The sequence below is a fragment of the Leptinotarsa decemlineata genome, unplaced genomic scaffold, assembly GCF_025532065.1.
Source record: "Leptinotarsa decemlineata unplaced genomic scaffold, Ldec_3_MD MMD2_tig00078422_RagTag_RagTag, whole genome shotgun sequence".
Lineage (NCBI taxonomy): Eukaryota > Metazoa > Arthropoda > Insecta > Coleoptera > Chrysomelidae > Leptinotarsa > Leptinotarsa decemlineata.
In genome coordinates this window covers 3444645-3467608 of record NW_027412747.1, presented here as the reverse complement: position 1 = coordinate 3467608, position 22964 = coordinate 3444645, and the positions used below count along the sequence as shown (strand labels likewise).

The 22964-nt window shown below is 32.9% G+C and overlaps 1 protein-coding gene and 1 long non-coding RNA gene across 2 annotated transcripts in view; one reads left to right on the top strand and one right to left on the bottom strand.

Annotated features, from left to right (window-relative positions):
* The window catches only part of dgt1 (KAT8 regulatory NSL complex subunit dim gamma-tubulin 1), a 35332-nt gene extending 14039 nt beyond the window's left edge, over positions 1-21293 (top strand). Inside the window, exons 4-8 of the mRNA XM_074186506.1 lie at positions 5835-5998; positions 13275-13411; positions 13495-13617; positions 14821-14964; positions 20211-21293. Of these exons, the coding sequence (XP_074042607.1) occupies positions 5835-5998; positions 13275-13411; positions 13495-13617; positions 14821-14964; positions 20211-21206 (1564 nt within the window). The 3' untranslated portion in view covers positions 21207-21293. The remainder of the gene's footprint in view (positions 1-5834; positions 5999-13274; positions 13412-13494; positions 13618-14820; positions 14965-20210) is intronic.
* On the bottom strand, positions 3312-4552 carry LOC141487375 (uncharacterized). Its single transcript, XR_012468351.1, has 2 exons — positions 4254-4552; positions 3312-4199 (listed from the first exon to the last, which is right to left on the bottom strand). It is a non-coding gene; the product is annotated as an uncharacterized lncRNA (long non-coding RNA).
* Positions 21294-22964: the final 1671 nt, after the last annotated feature.

Sequence of the window (22964 nt, the reverse complement as noted above, 5' to 3'; positions counted from 1 at the left end):
AGGTTTTTGGGCTTCCCACTTCTCCATCTTGATACAAAAATGTGTGAATCTTCCAAAGAAATCAATTTAAAAAATTAACTCTATACAAAGATGTGTAGATCATGCAAAGAAGTAACTTTCAACACCAACTTGAAGAAGAAACCCTCTCGAAACAGGTATTTTCATATATACAATGAATTACCTGAAAGAAAAATAATTTCGAAAGAAATATTTTTATATGAATGCCGAATTATACGAAATAGGTATTTATGATATGAGTGTTAAAAGTAAGGTTTAATTTTGTGAGTGAAAAAGTTTGCAAAACGAAGATAGCGAGTTGAGCAATTTCACGAACAAAATAAAACTTACTTTCAACACAAATATCATACAGTTTTTTGTATAACTGTTCTGTTTCCATAATAAAATAGATAAATTTAATATTTCTATGAAAACACATTTTGACATCTCTTGTCAGTTAACTATTTTCATGTTATTACATTTGCTGTGAAGTGGCCGTGTCAGGTGACGCCGAATCACCTGGTTACCACCAAACAGTATTGTTTACAGCTCACGCGTTTTATTTAAAGTCACATTCAAAGTTCTTGCTGGTGTTTAATGTCTTGCATAGTGAAGAACAATAGTGAGAAATTGTGTGTTCCTGACGATATTGAAGAGGCTGCAAAAAGAGCTTCAATTGAATTGATACCAAAAAAAAATCGGCTCAGCAGTACGACATCACATATTCTAATTTTCTTAGCTGGTGTAGACCTAAAACCGTCTTCTTAGCTTATCTAGAAGAGAAATAAAGAATATGGAACTCGTCAACTTTGTGGAGCAAGTTTTCAATAATAAAGTCGAGTGCGTTCGTTAAAAATGGTGTTAATACAAGCAAATATTTCAAGGTAATAGCATTCTTAAAGCGGAAAAATGAAAGTTATAGGCCCAAAAAATCAAAAAGTCTTACGTTTGAACAAGTCCAGAGGTTTATAAATAAGGCGCCAGATGAAAAATATTTGATGATAAAATTTGCTACTATTTTCGGAATATATGGAGCCTGCCAGCGCGAAGAGCTGTGCCATTTATTAATAGAAGACATCGAATTAATGGATAAATCATTGATTGTTCAAATTCCAAATACAAAAACGAAAATAGGTCGTTCTTTTTGCATTTTAATAAATATGTTGCATTACGCTCTTCTGTTATCAATCATCAAATATTTTTTCTGAAATACTCAAATTATATATGCAGTGCTAACCCAGTTGCTGAGTTTCTGAACCTCCCGGACCAAAGGAATATACAGGTCACTGTTTCAGAAGGTCTTCTGCTTCTTTGCTATCAGAATCAGGAGCAAATATAACGGATATTAAGAAGCACGGAGTATGGAAGTCTACAACAGTAGCTGAGGGTTACATCGATCAATTTCTTATAAAAAGTCTCTTCACTTCAAGAATTAAATGTTTATGCTCATGAAATTGTCAACTCAGTTCAAATATACTACACGGCTCTTCAACATTGCAAGGTATCAATACCAGCAGTTTTAATTGTACTTTTCATATTAATGTTCATAAATAATAATGTAATTAATGTACATAATATATTTGTAACAGAATTTAATTGTATCTATATCTATTGTTCATAATAAAACTTTCTTGAAAATTGAATCATTACATTTTGTTTATTGCTATTTGGTCGAAAAAAATCGTGTTAAAAATACTTTAACACTAGTGTTAAAAATATTTTTAACGCGCTACTTTGTAAACATCACCTTTCAATACTCTTAACAACCATTAAAAATGTCACTTTTAATGACAGTTGTACAAAAAACACTTTTCTCTATTCCATTTGTATTCCAAACATTCGTAATGGAATCAAATCAGATATTATTCACAATATAATTGATAAAAGAAGTACAATTTCACTTGATGGAACACTGTCCTCCTCACGGCTAGACATCCAATGTTTCGCCGTAAAACACTTGCCTTATCGGCTCCTCAGTAGCAAATACGGATAACATCAGAAAAACACTCAATTCGTTCAAAATTAGGACTTTTTTTCGAGAGTGTTTTTTCTTTTTCTTCCAGTTTGTGTCTGAAAGTTACTTCTTTGCATGATCTACACATCTTTGTATAGAGTTGTTTTTTTTAAATTCCTTTCATTTGAAGATTCCCACATTTTTTGTATCAAGATGGAAAAGTAGAAGGCCAAATATTTTCTTTCCCAAAAATTAATATCTCCTAAAAATATACCCTTTCAATTTATTGAATTCAGTTTCTAAGAAAATTCAAAATGTCTAGATCTAGATGATCCCTAATATGGTTGTAAGACTTTAGGATTTACTAATTTAGTCATAACAAATTGTTCACGAAATAGTAGAGAATAGAGATGCTGATTTGTTTCTACACGAAATACTTTACGGACTTTTCAAAGCTTTTGGCAGTAAAAATCCGTTTTTTCCGTTAATCAGTTGTCGGCCCTTTACGAATGAAAACTCTCAGAAGTAGAAACTTGTGCGAGCTAAGGATTAACGGGGTCTTACCTCAACGTGCGATTCCCAGTATTGTATTGATCCCTTATGAACTCTTTTAGTGACCTGATAATAATGATTTCATCATTATTAATGCTTTCATATTTTTTCAAATTCACCTAATAATAATAATCGGCTATATTAATCGAATTAAACACAATAAAACGTTCGATGAAAGGCTAAGTTTAGCTTGTGCTGTTTTTTAATTTTCTCTGAGAAATCAAAGGATTCAAAGGAATTCGGGAATCTATCAAACCTGTTTCTCTATGCAGATGATACACCAAATAGAAATCTGTAGAAAACCAGCTATTGTATTCCCATTGAAATGGGAATACTAACAATTGCTTCTAACTATATAATGGACAGTTATATTACTTACCCAGAAGAGTATCAATAACAATACTACTGGTTCACAAATTCATGACCAAGAAAGCAAGAATTAGTTACATTTACTTCTGAAAAAAGTGGCAAAAATCTACCGCCTCCATTTCCTAATATACAAAAAATTAGAGGAACTTTCAATACTGTTTCGTGTTTGTTACAATCTGATTTAAACCAAATTGCAATGCGGCAAATTCAATGGATTTCATCACTTTATTTTTTCTAATACAGTCCTCTAGTTTTTTTTTTCGATTTTTGTAGCCATTGTTATTGCAAATTCAGCTTTGTATTACAATACATGTGTTTCCTGGCGTTTTTCTCATCATCACTGTATGGTCATACAATTCCAGGTCAAAGCTACCTCAAAAAAGTAGGAACCAAAATATTTTTATGGGTCTAGAACTCAAAGCTATACATAAACTCCACATATCGAAAGAACATGTAATATATCAAATAACAAACAAAAAAAATACTTCTAACCATCTATGTAGTTCACGTTCACTCATTTAATGTTCGTATTGCCGGCCATCGTTCCTGTATCACAAATTCGCTCTTTCAATAGTATTTTATGATGATTTTCCAGCATTCGTGGAGTTATAACCATACAAGCCCCCTTATTGTTTCTTCAAATTCGTCAAGCCCCCTTATCGTTTCTTCAAATTCGTCAATATTGCCAAAAGTTGAGTCGAATATCTTGTCTTTAATGAAGCCCCACAATGAAAAGTTCAGAAGGGTCAGGTCAGGTCTGGTGAACGTGTTGGCCATTTTATAGGACCATTGTGTCCTATCCATCGTCCTGGTATAGATATATAGAAAATCTGAAAATAGTTCTGCGATATGGCGGAGCTCCATCATTTTGGAAATACTTATATTTTCTCAGAATATAAAATGGCAAATCTTCCAACAACTCACCCAGGGTCTCCGAAAATAATTCCAAATTCCCCAGTCGAAGATGTCTCAAAAAAGTAGGGACCTATAATCTTGATATCTAGCACACCAAATCAAACATTAACTCGAAATCTCTCTCTATGTAGGAAGGAATTTTCTTGTCGCCAATGGTAATAAATATTTCTGATACACCATCCGTTATTTTATTACAGATTTCATTATCCTGACGATGTTGTCTGAGAAGCCATTTGCAAATGTTTCTCCTATCATAGTCCAATAAACGCAGAAGGTGGATTTTTGACTTTGTAAGGTCTAAATTTATTTCTTCCCAAAATGTTTCGAACTAAGGTCTATGTGCAATATGCTATAATGTGCAATCTTTCTCAATGATACTTCTTTGTTTTCAATTTTTCGGCATTACACAAGTCTTGAATCAAATAAATATCATTTTATTATTACTGATAATGCCTTCTGAACTTACCCAAAACGCCAATTTCAGTATCGTACCCTCTTTTAGTTACTGTACAACTCTTACGTAAGGATTTTTCAAATGAACCATGATATCGTAAATTCCTCTCAATGCATTGAAAATATATTTTGTATGACTGACGTCTCTCAGGGTACAATTCCCCATACAAAGCTGCAGATCTTATATACAAAAAGCTTATCAACTTTCTCGTCATTAGAAAAATTCATGGTTTTCCCCTCACAAATTCACACGAATCTAATTATTATTTACGTACTTGACAGTAAATTTGACAATTATACATATTCTGTTAATTCATGGCTCACATTAAACAAATCCATTCATTTCAGTACTCTCATACATTTTTCTCTACTTTTTTTATTTGCCAAAAAACAGAAGAACACATTTATGTTCCATAAATGTGTTCTTTTGAACAGATCTAATATATTGGTTTCTATCTTTTTGAGACTACACAAATATTGATGATGTTTTTTCAGAGACAAACGTCGGAAACACATGTTGTATTATAATACATAGCTGAATTTGTTTTTATAGTGGCTACAAAAATCGATGAAAAAACTAGAGTTCTGTATTAAAAAAAATAAGTTGATGATGAAATCTGATATTTTCCACCTGAAAAGAGATTATTCTAGTTCCCCAAAATAGGGAACTTTTGTCTATTTGAAGTTGGTTGTCAATGTTTCGTGGTGTATTTCATTAGTTTGGACTTCCACTGTCTAATATGATATAAATTGATTTGAAATCCCTGAAAGAATCTGTAAAAAATTAAAAAGATTAGCTGAAAAATAACAATTATATCAAGCAAAGGACCTGAAATTACAATGAAATAATTACAAGCAACAACCAAAAATTTAAAAAATTTAAATATTAAGCGAGATGAAAATCAAAAAACTTATTAACAAGAAATGAAAATTATAAAAATTGAAAGATTCCAAGCCAAGTTACTTCACGACGTTTCGATTGTTAGTATCCACAATCGTCATCGTTATCACCCAAAGACGATTGTGGATACTAACAATCGAAACGTCATGAAGTAACTTGGCTTGAAATCTTTTAATTTTGATTTCTAGTTAGTAATTTTTTTAATTTTCATCTCGCGTTAATATTTCAATTTTTTTATTTTTTGGTTGTTGCTTGTATTTTATTTCATTGTAATTTAAATTTATTGCTTAATATAATCGTTATTTTTTCAGCTAATCTTTTTGATTTTTTTATAGATTCTTTCAGGGATTTCAAATCAATTTATATCATACTAGCTTTTACCCGCGGCTTCGCTCGCATTTATGCCATTAAATAAGTGTCAGTACAATAGAAATGAATCAATATGAGAAATATATTTAAAAATAATGTTACTTCTAATACCTCCAAGAACATTTGTACAAAATTTCATGATGATCGGTTGAGTAGTTTTCGCGTGAAACCGTAACAAACAAACTTATATTCGCATTTATAATATTAGTAGGGATTAGACAATGGAATTCCGAACTAATGAAATGCAACTTTTGTCTAATTTAGGCCTTATTGTTTTGAAGATAGCAATAGCTAAAAAACTACCGTTTTCGGAATGAATTTCAGGCATGCCAATGTGTACACGGCTGAGGAGATTACTAGGATGACTAGAGACAAATTGGTAAGGTTGCATGCATTGTACATCGAGCAGTATCGTCATTTGCAGTATTTGTTAAAAGAAAAGAGGAGGAAATACCTTCATTCGCTGAAAAGAGAAAAAGAAACATGCTGTAAGTGTTACTTATTATTAAAACGACTTCAGTGTTGTAATTCTAAGGTTATCAGTTTCTGTCTGTCACATTTTTGTCTTTAATAAAAACCGAACGAAACAACTTTTTGGATTTAAATTGGACACAGACGCGAATTTTGTCACAGAGAACAGGCCCATGGAAATACAACCAAAATGAATTATGAATGTATCTCTCATATAGTTTTGTAGTTATCAATAATTAGGTAAAAAATCGAATTTTCGACACAATCTCCCAAAAAGAAGTTATATATCAGAAGCTATACTATATTTAGACAATCTTTCAGCTTTTACGGTATTTACATGAGCCAGAACCCAAAAGTCAAAACCTGAACAAGTTTGGTTTCCTAACCTCAAATATTAACAAAATTCGAAAGAACATAAATCCAAAACTACTGCACTTATCAAAAAATGATATAGAACGTACATATATACAGAACAGTCACATCAATTTTTCCGATATTTCAATAGTACAGACAATATCCAGAAAAAATTGAAATTTCTATTTCCTTCTGTTTCTTGGGCACTTGCAGATAGCCAAAGTTTTCATAGAACCGATTCTGTGACTGTAAACGAGTTATACTGAATGTCTATATTCCCAAAAATCCACAAGGTTCGATAATTGATTTAGCGAAGGATTTTAAAGGCTATCTGGTTTCATTTTAAATCATATTTCCGTAGCCCGTCAGCCATGAAACGTTGCAGAATCATCTCAATTTCAACTAGATGAATTTTTTTGAAAAAAATATCTGGTAGAGGTTGGGATCGAAATTCAATTTGATAATTGGTTATTTTGGAATCCCATTGACTTTCTGTTCCTAATACGCGTCTCACGATAGCTTCATCAGTTGGACTTGTGATGCACTGTCTGTAACCTTTGGTGTAGTAATGAATATTACTGGAGTTTTCTCCCAATATCAAACCGTTATTTTAACACCTCGACACGTATTTCGATCACCAAGTGTTCATCTCCAATAGGAAGATTAAATTAAATATACTTACAATGTTATCCTTATTTATACCATAGATACCTCTTCTAGGTACCTGCGTCTTAAGTTAATTTCACAATATTGCCTTATCTACTAGTCTTAAATTGATTTTACAATGTGTCCTTATGAAATAGTCGGGTGAATCTAATGATTAAAATATTATTTTAAAAAGCTATATAGTATACTATTTTCGAAATCGAGAATTCTGTAAAGTCTGGAATTTACGAAATTAAATGTAAGGACTACGATGCAAAATATCATGGACAGACAAAAAGATATATTAAAATAAGATATAAGGAACACTTAGCACACCTAAAATATGAAAGACCAGAAAAATTAGCAGTCGCCCATCATATTTTGCAACAAAACCGTTCCATAGAATTCATTAAGATTAGACAAGTTAACAAAAACAGGCATCTAGATGCCTATGAGAGTGTAGAAATAAGTAAACATAATAATATAATGAATAACGATGGTGGACCAATACCTAATACTATACTCAGTAGCTTTTTAAAATAATATTTTAATTATTAGCTTCACCTGACTATTTCATAAGGATACATTGTAAAATTTATTTAAGACTAGTAGATGAGGCAATATTGTGAAATTAATTTAAGACGATTAAGACGTAGGTACCTAGAAGAGGTATCTATGGTATAAATAAGTATAACGTTGTAAGTATATTTAGTTTAATCTTCCTTTTGAACATGATCACTTGTGATCGAAACACGTGTCGAGGTGTTAAAATAACGGTTTGGTGTTGGGAAAAAACTCCAGTAATATTCATCAGTTGGACTTCACCTATCCAATTATTATCATGGATATGGTATATTTCAAGAATAACGTAGAGTTAATTCTCAGAAAACAAACTAATTTGTTGTGCATATTCTGGTATGCGTGCTTATCGCAATATTTCAGCTTGATTTACATTGTTTTCCACTATTGAGACATAACATTTTGTACATCACCCAGATTATCATGAAATGTATTTACTTGATATTGTTAGAAAAATAGGCTACCAAGACACCCCTATCTTCTCTGTATAATAAAACAATATTTTGAGAATAGAACCGTCAGAGTCAGAAAGTCATCCAACAAGGAGTTCCGCAAAGCTCTCCGTTATCTCCAATTCTCTATAATATATACTGCCATGATATATACAATTACAACTTGGAAGACAAGAATGAATTTAATGAAAACCTTCACATCTTACAGTATGCAGATGACACTGCCTTAGTTTCACACAACCGCATGCTAGCACTCACAATAGAGAAACTGCAAAATCTCGTCGACAGGACAACGCTCTGGTTCAATAAATGGAGACTGAGACCAAACCCGGAAAAATCACAATTCATCATTTTTCATTACAACCCTTCAGAGATGCTACCATCAATAAAGTAAGGAGCAGGCAATCAGTAAAATACTTGGGAGTTAACATTGACCACAAAATCAACTTGAACAGCCATACAAAAATGATTAAAAAGAAATGCATCAATAGCACTTTCGAAGTGTGACATTTAAAAAACGAGGAATCAACACTGAAACTGCAGCTAAAATATATAAAATTATCTGTCGTCCACTTCTCGAATATGCACATGTAATCTATTCAAGTTGTCGTAATCCTGCATTAAAAAATCTCCAAACAGCTGAAACATCTACACTAAGGAGTATTACCAAAATGTGTCACCCTCAGAACATATTACACAATCTCTCAAACGCACTGCTTTATAGAACTACAAAAGTGAAACCTATGAAGGAGAGACTATCAGACCTAGGAAACCGCTTTGCCAAAAATGAAACTAACTTGGAGACTCTACAGGCATTATGTAGGGAAAGAACTGAAGGACAACCATCCAAATTCAACGTTTGTTTGAAGGTGATTGACAATGTTTCATGATGAATTTCACTAGTTCGGACTTCCATTGTTTATTATATAAAATGATTTGAAATCCTTGAAACAACTAAAAAAGAAGAATTGAAAATGAATAGCTGAAAATAACAATTATATTAAGCAAAATAAACCTGAAATGAAATAACTGAAAATAAAATACAAGTAAAAATAGAACAATTGAATAAATAAAAATAAAGAAATGAAAAACGAAAATAAAAATAAAAAGTGGAGAGATTCCAAGTCACGTTAGTTCACGACGTTTCGATTGTTAGTATCTACAATCGTCTTCGGGTGATGACTGGACTGATTCCTCCGAGAGATGACTATTTATAGGTCGTTCGAGTACTTTCACTTATCCCCGCTTTTCATTTTTCCGCTTCACTGGTTCCGTGGGAGATGACCGTTTTGGCGGGAGTTGGCCATTTTTCGCTTGATGATGGGTTTCCATATGTTGCGTATTTCTACGCTGGCTTGGCTGAATACGTTGTTGGACAACATGTATGCGGCTTCTTTGAATTTTCTCCTAAACCACTGTTCCTCTCTGTGCAAGATCTCAGCTTGGGACCACTCGATGTTGTGTTGATGGGTCCAAACATGGTCTGCTATTCCTGATTTGCTGGTTTCCCCTCGCTGTGTGTGTTTCTTGTGCTCGGCAATGCGAACATTCAATGGCCTCTTAGTTTCACCAATATAGGATTTTCCGCACTCACAGGGTATCCGGTAAATGCAATTCTTGGAATCGCAGTCCGCGTTTGGTGGACTGGTTTTCGTGAGGCTGCTACGGATAGTGTTACCGGATCTGAAGCAGGTTCTGATGTTGTACTTGGAACGAATTCTTCTTATCTTCTCCGATAATCCTCTGATGTAGGGAAGTGCAAGCACTGGTTGTGACGGCTTCTCTTCCTTGCGAGGCTCCTGCTGTCTTCTAGCAAAAGTCTTTTCTACCATCGCTTTAAAGCAGCCATTCCGTTGAAGATCATTTTTGATGATGTCTAGTTCCTTCTCGAGACCTTCCTTCGTATTACAAAGCCCAAAAGCACGGTCTAATAGAGTCTTGATGATTCCTCTTTTAGTCGATTGATGGTGGTTGGATTCGTGGTTCAGATACTGTCCCGTATGAGTGGGTTTTCGGTATACAGATGTTTCCCACTTAGTGTCGGTCCTCTTCACCAAAACGTCTAAGAATGGCAATTCATTGTGGATTTCCTTCTCCATTGTGAAATTGATGGAAGGTCTCACGCTGTTGATGTGTTTCAGGAAGGCGTCTAGTTCAGTATTCCCATGGTTCCATATTATGAAGGTGTCGTCAACATATCTCAACCAGACTCGAGGTTTCTTGTGGGCTTCTTCAATGGCCATTCCAAGAATTGCATGCCATTCCAAGAATTGCATTTACCGGATGCCCTGTGAGTGCGGAAAATCCTATATTGATGAAACTAAGAGGCCATTGAATGTTCGCATTGCCGAGCACAAGAAACACACACAGCGAGGGGAAACCAGCAAATCAAGAATAGCAGACCATGTTTGGACCCATCAACACAACATCGAGTGGTCCCAAGCTGAGATCTTGCACAGAGAGGAACATTGGTTTAGGAGAAAATTCAAAGAAGCCGCATACATGTTGTCCAACAACGTATTCAGCCAAGCCAGCGTAGAAATACGCAACATATGGAAACCCATCATCAAGCGAAAAATGGCCAACTCCCGCCAAAACGGTCATCTCCCACGGAACCAGTGAAGCGGAAAAATGAAAAGCGGGGATAAGTGAAAGTACTCGAACGACCTATAAATAGTCATCTCTCGGAGGAATCAGTCCAGTCATCACCCGAAGACGATTGTAGATACTAACAATCGAAACGTCGTGAACTAACGTGACTTGGAATCTCTCCACTTTTTATTTTTATTTTCGTTTTTCATTTCTTTATTTTTATTTATTCAATTGTTCTATTTTTACTTGTATTTTATTTTCACTATTATTTCATTTCAGGTTTATTTTGGTTAATATAATTGTTATTTTCAGCTATTCATTTTCAATTCTTCTTTTTTAGTTGTTTAAGGGATTTCAAATCATTTTATATAGTAGACAATGGAAGTCCGAACTAGTGAAATACATCCAAATTCAAATACCCGGAAAAAACTATTTGGGAAAACATCAAATCACTGTCATAATTTATTATTTTTTTGTCAAAAATATAATGTATTATGTATCTATTATATATATTATGTATCTATTATGTAAGCATATGTTAAAATCACTGCAAATATTTAAAAAATTGTACGCTGGCTGAAGGACTTCGGTCGATGGCCCTTTTGTATTCACCAATAAATGACATTTATTATTATTATTATTCAGGCTACCAAGTATCTAGTCAGTTATAGGTGTACTTCCTGGAATTACATTATTTTTTTGGGTTCCTTCAGTATTATAAGAATAGTTTTGTACAGTCGATTATGGACGAGTGAAGAAATCTGACATAATTGTGATTTCTGTGATAGTGTATACTGTGATAATGTCTACAATTGTTTTAAGCAACAGAATCTTTCTAATTCTATTGACAGTATAGTTGAAATATCAAATACAGTTATGGGATATGGAAAATCAACTACGTATAACATTAAAAAAAAAACAAAAATTGGCTGGTATAACCTCATCCAAACCGACACCAAGGGAACTAAAATTATCAAAAGTGAAGCTGGATGTTTTTTCAAAAATGCAGTTCTTAGGATAGTCCATCCATTTTTTTACCAAGCAAATACCAACATGATGATCCTGATTTGGAAAGTTTTACATAAATTGAACTTCAAATATGAAAAATTTGGCAGACAATCAATGCTTGTTGTTTCCGAAGATATTGTATGTTGGAGACGAGACTATCTAAGAAAAATGAAAGAAATAGGACAGAAAACAAGAACGTTTATTATTTAGATAAAACGTGGGTTAATTAAGAAAATTCTGAAGAAAGAGTTGGTTAAGACAAAAACAGAAGCGTTTCTACAAGTATGTTCAACTGGTCTCAAGGAACCAACAGGTAAGGGTCGACGACAGATTGGTAGTGTAAATAGATTTATCGAGAAAGGTCTACTTTTGTTTGAATCAAAAAAGCCTGTGATTGTCACAAAGAGATGAACGAACACGTGTTTGAAGAATATTTCGGACAAATGATTGAATTCATACCCAAAAATGTAGTTATTGTGATGGAAAATACAAGTTATCACTCCTGATCAGTTGAACGTTTATCAACTACTCAATGGAAGAAAAATTAAATTGCAACTTGGTTAATTTCCGAGAAATTTATCTCTAAAGATACAATGACAAAAGCAGAATTATTATCCACGGTCAACATTCATAAACAAAATTATAAAAAATCTGTTGTTGAGGAGATAGTCAAAAAATGAGGAATTGAAATACTTTGCCTACCACTCCATCATTATGAGCTTAATCTGATTGATTTGAATGGGCTCTGACTAATCTTTTCCATTAATCAATATCTGAAGTAACTACCGAAAATTGGTAAAAATGTATTAATCATGTTATGGAAATTTAGAAAAATAAATGGAAGCTTCATCATATTGACAACAAAATAAATCCTATAATAATCTCTCTTGCAGCTGATGACGAACCATCTGAAACAGAATATGAGGAAGCATAAACTGTAACTCAGAAGATTATTTTACATTTTCTCCAATTAATATTGTTTATATGGTTTTTTAATAAAATAAATGATATTTTTTGTTTTAGTGTAGTTGTGCGGATTTTTGAACTCTATATTAAACTTACGTATATATTAAATTTGAGGTAGGTTGTTTTAGAAATATCAAAACTTGTAAATAACGGTAGAAACCTATAATTCTATATTTTCAAATACTAACAAATTACAAAAACATTTATTCACATTAACGTAGTTTTCGGAAATTGGTGAGAATTTACTCTACCTCATTCTTGAAATATACTATAGTGTTATTAATTTTCAGCAAGTATTAGGTTATTGTATTCACAATTCCTTATTAGGAGTATTATGTATATATTCCGTAACACAGTATGATTCAAGTTCAATGAGTAATTTCGACAGTGTTTTTTTAATGTTCTGCATTAATTTAGGATTCATTTCTCTAGTGAGGAGTGATGATATGGTTTTTTAGATTTTCACTAAACAGTTTTTCAAAAATGCAACACGTTTCGCTATGCAATAGCTTCTTCAGTTTTGAAATGGGAACAAACCGATAGTTTCAGCGTAATGCTGCTTAAATATTACCTTACATCATAATACGTAGGTTTGAAAACAGTAGCGAAACAGAGAGTCAATTTAGCTTCCATTTTATGAATATGATGTGTACTGATTATTCTCACTCCTATCCGTAATTATTGTGCTTTATTTCAGGTAATATTTATAATCAAGTACGTGATAATCCTAAAGAACAAAGGTTATATAAAAAATTGAAAGCTCTCAACAGTTATCACAAGTGCCATGGTACTGATGCGATATTGAACAAGAGACTGAAGGATCTCAGAATGAAGGTATAAGAATATATCTGGGTATAAGAATATATCTGTCCCTTTTTGGAAAACAAGTTTCAAAAATTGTTTATATTTTTTTATAGGTCTCTGAAGGTATTACCCCTAAAATTCACATGCACACGAAATGTTCATTCAGTGAAGGAGGGGTCAAATGCACCGAAAGGAGTATACCTCTATCCAAATTTTGCCAGAAACATATATTAGAGGTTAGTGACAATTTGTTATCACAATATTCATGTCCTAAAATGTAAATATCCTCCCAAAAATTAATCTCTCCTAAAAATATACCCTTTCAATTTAAACTTTTTTGTGTAATTGATGACTTGTTTATTTTGTGGAAATTCATGATCACTTTTATGAAATGAAAGAAAACACTTTGCCTAATTTTCACTAGTTATTTTATTTTTACGATCGACTAATTATTTAGTATTTATACTTGATAATGGGATAAAACCCGGTCATTAAAATAAAATAACTAGTGGAAATTACACAAAAGTGTTTTTATTCATTTCATTGAAGAAATAATAACTTCAACAGCTAATCATTCAACTCTGTCTTTTAGTAACTAACAACAAACATGACTGTTTCTAATGCTAATACTATCTAGTTGTCATAAAAAGTATAATAATATAATATATAACACACCCTATTGTTGAGGGAAGTATAACAATCATTAAATGAATGATTTGAGAAAATTCCTATAGACGTAAATTTCGGATCTTCACGTCGAGATTATACCGCTTCTCAGGAATCCATCCCAATTCAAAGGAATGAAGTAAGATAATTGGATTTGAGAATTGTGTGCCCTAAGATATGCAATGAGCCAAGAATGACTATTGCATTTGTTCGGTTAAAATTTCTGCATAATTTCATTAACAGCTCCAACAATAAGAACTTCTATTTCAACAGAGTAGTCTGGATAGAGTTTGAGGGGTTCGAAGAAAAAATCTCAATATTTCATTGTTTTTCTTACCCTTTTCGGATAACACTTGTCTCATTCGAAACTAAAAACTCCCAAGACGATTATCGTCTTACTGTGATGTTTGGGAAAAACCACATGAGGCTTATTAACTTGTATCACCTCAGGATAGGGAATGAATAGTTCCAATAAATTTACTCTTCTCATTCTCCACAACGGATTCAATATCTTTCGTAATATAAGGTAACACCCGTGTCTCGTCAATACTGTAGAAGTGCCGTAGGTGGTAATAGAACACTCTCAGATCCGTGTTATGTCTATGGATATAGGCTAAGACTGCATATGCTGAACATGCATCTGGTGTGAAAAATGGTATTATTATTATTATTATTATTATTAAACACCACAAAAATGTAACATTGAGCATACACTCATTGCTATGAATCTTCGACAAATTTTTCATAAAAAAATTACTAACAATTGTTTGCAGGATCACACACAGGTCTTGTTTAGAGCTTGTGGAAAACTCACCGGGGATATGACCTGTCCAACCCCAATCGCGGCAGTTTTCGACGATTCAACGTGCCCTTTGCATCTAGATATTCCACCTTTACGTTCGTATAGTGTACTGAGGGTAAGTTTTGCTCTGTAATGCCACATTGGCTTGATTTCTGATAAGTGAAAGTAAATAAGCAAGCATTTTTTGATATTGTAGTATGACAAAGGGGTGTAGAAGTTGATGTGTATTAAACGTAGATTCAACAAATGCTTATATATCCCAATGAAGACATAAAAACCAAAATGTTTTGTTTTGTCCTTTTATGTAGGCTAGATGTAATAACTTTCTTATATATAGCACAAAAGTGCTATATATAAGCAAGAAATCTCAAATGAAATTCTGTCACTTCTTATGCACCTTATAAATAACATATTTATATGTTTCAAGAAAGCCGTAATCACACCAATCTACAAAAAGGGAGATGAAACATTATTATCAAATTACAGACCCATATCAGTAATTACCTCTCTTGCAAAAATATTCGAAAAACCACTTAAAAACAGAATAAATGACTTTTTAAACAAATATAAAATAATATCTGATGAACAATTTGGCTTTCGAGAGAAAATGTCAACAAACGATGCAATTGCCTACCTAACCAAAGAAGTATCCACGTCCTTAGATAAGAGTCAGCCCAATTTGTGCGTGTTCCTGAATTTTGCCAAGGCTTTTGACACGGTTAGCCATGAGCAGTTGTTATAAACTTTGGACGATAGAGGATTACGAGGAGAACCGAACAGACTACTCACTAGTTACCTTTCTGATGGAAGACAAGTAGTGAAAATTAAAAATGTACTAAGTGAAGAAGGGGTAATCAACTACGGCGTACCCCAAGGTACAGTTTTAGGACCGATACTCTTCTTCATTTATATAAATTACTTATTATTGTCAAACATGTCAACAGGAAACATTATCAGCTTCGCCGGCGACACTGCTATCATACAGATCAAACATGGGACATTGAAAAACAAAGTAGAAGCGGATCTGAAAATCATATTCAGTTGGTTCAGTCAAAAAATATTTTTTGAAAAAAAAAATTTCATTCCATTTGCCAATAATAAAAGCACACTACTCAATTTTGATAAGTTGAACGTAGAACATAAAGGAAATATGGAATTAATACATTCGCGAAATGACATAAAGTTTTTTTTTTAATCATTTTAACGTATCCATATTGTTTCAAAGTAGCTGTAAGTTTTTACTAAAAAAATAACTTTCATCATAAATGAGTGTGCAAGTAGCACACCTGAAGCACTCAAAAAATAATAAGCAAACCGCAGACACCTGTTTGTAGCTCATTAGCTGTCATAGCCGGTATAGCCGAGTGCAAGGTTAGGCAACACTTAGTTGCAGAAACAACACAAATGCATGGAGTCATAATAATAATAATAATATTTTTTTATTATTTCCTTGTTAAAAAGTACATTGTTATACGTACAGTGACAAGGAAAACGTCTGAGGGTAGGACACGTTACAGAGTATAATGTTTGTAGTAATCAATAATCTAAAAATATGATACATATAGGTATATACATATAATTATTTGTTTGGCTTAGATTATGTAAAAAAATAACTATAAATAAATGAAAGTCAATTTTATCACATAGTTGTGATATTTTGTCATTAAAATATAAAAAAACAGTTTTAAATTCGTCAAGTGTGTAGCAATTTTTTTCAATAAGTGCCTTTTTCAGTCTTGATTTGAAAATGTTAAGATTTGGTGATATTTTAATTGATTCTTCTAATTTATTGAACATATTTGGTCCAAGATAAAGAAAACTTTTCTGATAAAGAGTTGTTCTATGAATATTGGGCATTAGTTTGCCTCTAGAACGAGTTGGATAATTATGTTGTTGGAAAGGTGTATTATGCTTGTTTCTATAAACGTATATACACAATTCATAAATATAGAGACCAGCAACAGTTAGTATCTTGAAATTTTTAAAAGCATTTCTACATGATTCTCTCCAACCAATACCGGCAATGATTCTTACTGCATATTTTTGCAAAATAAATATTCTTTCAGCAGCAGATCCGGTACCCCAATTCAAAATTCCATATCTTAAGTGGCAGTTTATGGTCGCATAGTATAAGCTCAGTAAAATCTCTTTACTACAAAAATTAGCCATGAATCTCAGAGCATAGCAGTTTTTTCTCAATTTAATACAGAGGGTCTCAATATGAGGAGTCCATGTGAGTTTGTAGTCCAAGGTGACGCCTAACATTTTTGTAGAAGTACAAGATTCAATTGGCAGATCCCCATTTTCATGGATAACAAAATGTTCGGGCCACTTACTAATTGTGAACTTCATCATCACAGTATGTATTGAGTGTTAGGTGTTTTTTTCTGCCCATATGTTTACTTGTTTATGTACATCCTGGGTTCTTTCCTGTAGGGTCGTTACATCAATTTCCTTCACTATGAAATTTGTGTCATCTGCATACGCTACTGTGTGAATAGTTGACAATCCTTGAAAATATTTCATCAGGTCATTTGCATATATCAAAAATAGTATAGGTCCAAGGATTGATCCCTGTGGGACACCCTGCCTAATGGTTGCCAACTGACTGAGAGTGTTTCCAACACTGACACGTTGCCCTCTATTTTCCAGGTAGGATTTCATTAAATCTAGGGCAACTCCTCTTACACCATATCTTTCCAATTTCCCTAATAGCAGGTCATGATTAACGCAATCGAAAGCTCTGGAGAAGTCTATGAACAATCCGCAAATATGGAATTTACCATCAAGTGCATTAACCACATGCTCATTGAACTCATAAAGTGCTGTTTCTGTACTTTTGTTCTTTGTGAAACCGTGTTGGTTTTCTGAAAAAAGGTTATTTGTTGTGAAGAAAGACATTAATTGATTTTTTAAATTTAGTTCAAAAATCTTGGAAATACTTGAGAGTAAGCTAATTCATCAATAGAAACCAGCCGCACATTGTGGTCAGGTCATCTCGTGTTAGAGATTTCACAAGCTACATGTGTGACATCCGGGTCCAATATTCGATGTAGATGATAATTTGGGGGCTGGCTTCTGTTGTTGACTCTGTAAGATTCGTTTGAATTTGCTTCTTTCATCAGTGAAAAATCTATCCCAATAGGATATAATTTATTAAATCTTGAAGTGGTAGCTCTTTTCAAACACACCTATAGAACTGGTTTAAGAAGGAATATTAAAAAGATGGAATGATATAGAAAAAAAAAAATGTCAAATTACCCAAAACAAATTTCTTGAAATAACTAAATTAATTTTCAATTCAAGTTACTTTTCATTTGAAGGAAATTATCATCAGATATTAGGTACACCAATGGTTGCAATAATTTCACCAATACTTGCACAATACGTTATGGATACATTATTATTTATTGAAGAACTTCTTCAACATAGTTTCAAAGTTGATATTTGTATTATCCCGAAGGATAAATCACAAGAAATACTTGAATAAGTAAACAGTTATAACCGCAAATTACAATTCACTAAAGAACTGGAAGATAACAATACTATTCTTTTTTTAGATACAAAAAGAATTGCAAAGATGACAATTCATTAATAACAGATTGGTGTATTAAACCAACAAGTTCATTGAGATATATTAATTATAATTCGTTACATCAAAAATCAATGTATGAAAAGTAGAATCAAAAAAGAGATTACAACCTCGTCCTCTAGTCATGTAAGTAAAATTCATTCCAAATGATTCTTGAAAATGGCTCCAAAGCAGGAGCCGAAACGTCGAAAAGATGAAAATTACAGACGCGGTTCAACAGACGCGGTATATCAAATTACTGACCGCAGAAACCTATCCGAACACACACACATATATGAATGATGCAACTAATTTTCCGTTATTTTCAGTATTTTAATATTAATATCTGTTACAAAAAGGATTTGAAGCTTTATAACTCCTATTTAATTATATGCGAGCGCTTTCGACAGCTGGTCGTGCTATCATCATAAAGGCTCTACTCAAACTGAATTTTGTAGTCCCCCGTGCCTTTAAAAAATGGCAAAAATTTGACATGGTTTCATAGAATTTTTGTAATGGGCTAAAATGTTTCGAAATTTGTGCAAACATTTTTTTGGGCAAAAAATGTAAAATTAAAAAAATATTAGTAATTTTCAATCTATTGAAAATTTTTCATTTAAAATAATTTCGAGGTTAAAAATATGGTCATAAAATAGGATTTTGGGGGTGAATTTCTATTAAAAAGATAGATGAAATTATTACTGGCTACTTATTTGATTGTTGAATAGATAGAATTTTGGGAAAATTTGTATTTAAAATGGGGATAATTGAAAGCATCAGTGAAGAGATTATTGAATAGATATAATTTTGGGCTTATTTGAGATTGTTGAATACATAGAATTGTGTGGAAATCTCTATATTTAAAATAGGTATAATTGAAAATGTTAGCAGAGCTACTTGAGACTTGGATAGAGTTTTTTTGCAAAAAATGTAAATTAAAAAAAAATAGAAATTTTCAATTCATTAAAAATTTTTCATTTAAAATAATTTCAATGTTAAAAAAATGGTTATAAATTGTGATTTTGGTGGTGAATTTCTATTAAAAAGATAGATGAAAGTATTAGTGGCTATTTGATTGCTGAATAGATATAATTTTAGGGAAATTTATATTTAAAATGGGGATAACTGAAAGCATCAATGAAGCTATATGAGATTGTTGGATACAATTCTGGGGAAATTTCTTTTTAAAATGAGGATAATTGAAAGCATTAGTGGAGCTATTTGAAATTATTGAATAGATAGAATTTTGGGGTAATTTCTATTTAAAATGAGGATAATTGAAAGCATTAGTGGAGCTATTTGAGATTGTTGAATACATAGAATTGTGTGGAAATCTTTATTTAAAATAGGTATAATTGAAAATGTTAGCAGAGCTACTTGAGACTTGGATAGAGTTTTTTTGCAAAAAATGTAAAATTAAAAAAAAATTAGAAATTTTCAATTCATTAAAAATTTTTCATTTAAAATAATTTCAATGTTAAAAAAATGGTTATAAATTGTGATTTTGGTGGTGAATTTCTATTAAAAAGATAGATGAAAGTATTAGTGGCTATTTGATTGCTGAATAGATATAAAGTAGGTGTCATTGATAAGGTTAACGAAGCTACTTGAGACTGTTGGATAGATAGAATTTTTGGAGAAATTTCAATTTAAAATAGGGATAATTGAAAGTGTTAGCGGAGCTACTTGAGACTGATGTATAGATAGGATTTTGGGGAAATTTCTATTTGAAAAGGGTAATTGAAAGCGTTAGCGGAGCTAACTGGATTCTTCCTTATTTAATTTTTCAGAAAGATTCCGAGTCTGACATCGAAGATACTTCGGACGCTCACTTGAACTACTCGCACCTCTCAGAGAACGTGAAGACTGAATTCATGCACTACGACATCCCACCAGAAATACCCAAGATGGAAAAGCTGCCATCTATGCTCTTCGAAGAGTACACCAGGAGCCCAAACGAATCCTCCAATGACTTCACCTTCAAGCAGGACTCGTACGCACTGGAAGAAGCAAAGGCAATGCAGAGCGACGAATCTATGGACGAGATCAACGTCCTCCAAGTAAACGAAGAAGTAGAGATTAGCACTGAGGTGAACGAGTCATTAGCAAGTGTGTCTGGCAACGACATTAAAACTGAGACTGTGGATGTTAATGATATGGTGATCGTAGATGAAGGTGTTGTGGAAATCATGGAGACTGCTATGGACACTAGCATGGCGGAAGAATTGGATGTGGGTGAAGTCGAAACTGTAGTGAGTATGGATTCAGGAATGGAGCTAGTGAAACCTTCAGAAGTTCCTGGTACGGTTGAACATTCAGAAGATGTTTCTAAAGCAGAAATACTCGAAACCGGAACAGATATGGCTCACATGGCTAACATGATTGAAACTGCTGGGGAGCTAGAAAATACCAACCCCGATATTGAAAAACATGAAACCCTACAGGAGAAGTTGGAATCGAGTGAAAATGAAACTTCCTCTTCAAGATTTGACTCCACAGTTGATAATGTGGTGAAAGATAGCATACCTGATAGTGAGAAAACACTTGATATCCAGGTTGCAGTAAATTCAAAACCAGTTGAAGCTGAATACAATGAGGATGGTGGTGCAGAAGTGAATACAAGTGATTCTGTACCAGAGGCAGATGAGATTTCAAGTAAAAATAATTTGAATACTTTGGAAGTTGTGCAAAATGATAAACCACATTCCACGGAAGTTATTGGTGGTGAAGAAACATGTTTTAAGGAGGAGGAGAATACTGTGAATACTTTGTACAAAGCTGTCTGATTTGTGTTGCTGTTTGAACTTTTTTATTGTACTCGTTGATTTTGTATGTATTGCATTTGGCATATTAAAAAGTTATTGAGATGAAAATTTGCTTTGATTAGACACATCGAAATTAACACAATAAAATGTAGACATTAGGCAATAACACTTCATTATAATAATCATACAATTTCATTTAGGACGCTTTACGCTTCACAGTGTCTAGTGTACCAGTAAAACTGATGAAGCTATCGTGTAGTGAAACATGTCTTAAATAAAATTATGTGAAAATTGAATGATTATTATCATATATAGAATGATTGAGCTGGTGGGAAATGAGTTGGGTGTGGTTGATGGTGGGAAAAAGTACGAATGACTGATAACAGGTGATATACTGAAGAAAATACAAAGATGGACATGCTATTTGACCCTGGAGAAACAAGTCTTTGGATTTGGAGTGGGCTCTGGATGTGGTCCCTGAATTGGTCCCTGAGTTGGTCCTCGTTATGAATTTGGTATTCAACAGATCTCGTATCCCCCGGATACGGGATGTGTGCAAGGCGGCGCCCGTAGCAACTCGATGACCGATGATATAATCTGAATCTCGTCGAGACTACTGTCTGGATTGGACAAGCTAATAATCAATTGAGGTTGCTTAACTAATCATTAAGTTCCAATCCCATCTCAGATGCGAACATTTTACTACACAAAAATAGTAGTGTTTTCCTTGGATTATGTTTTTTTGTTGAAATAACAGTTAAGTGAATTTGTGAAGTAAAGAGTGAGAAAAAGTACTGAAAGTTAATATAACCTAAACTAAAAATAATTAGTAATTGAAAATGATAAGCATATTTCGTATCTTTCAGAAAAATATGAATAAGAGACAGGCATCTTTACCTTTACTCGGATATTTAGAAAATAAAAAATCTAGAGTAAGTGACAATCAAACTGTAACTACAATTACATCGCAAGACGCCTGGTGTTTGATAACAAGTTCATCTAGCTGCATTGCAGTAAAAGACAGAAGACGAATCTCGTTTGTGATCGATGTCGAAGCTTGGCTTTGCAACTGACCACCTTGTTTATTATGATATTCGAGAATTGAGTCTTCTGTCGATCCCTATTTTCCTAGGGGGAGATTCATCACCTTTAATGTTGATTTACATATCTATAATACGCAGATGGTGAATTTCACACTGCAAAGTGTTTTTATCACATGATTTGGTTGGTAATGAAGGAACGTTATTCAATATTATGAATTCTCACATCACATAAATTTCAAAAAATCTTGGTAGATATTCCAATTTTTTTTTACCAAAAAATTAACATGCTTGAAGGGATTTGGAGGATTTGAAATAGAAAAATATGACAACACCTCTATAGTCCAAGTGCACTAGGGGGTATTCATTTCAAACCTTTTAACAATTATTTTTCTATATGAGAGAAATGTTCTGACATCAAGAAATTCACACAGAATGCCAACAACTGAATTCAGTTCATTGGCAATTTCCACCCCCACAATTTAAAATCGAAGTTTGCAATGAAATTGTCATTCTAGCATCACTTACTTCATGAATTCAGAGCTGCAAGAAGTTTAGTGATTGGCTTTGGAAATAATAAATCGAAGGAACACAAAAGATGACAAGATTCATCAGTAGAGATAAATATACATGAATCCAATATGATACTTACAAGAATTTTAATCGGACAATCATGAGCCTGGAGAGATGTGGCCAACTGAATGCGTTGGACTAGTTATAAAGGAATTAGTGCTACCAG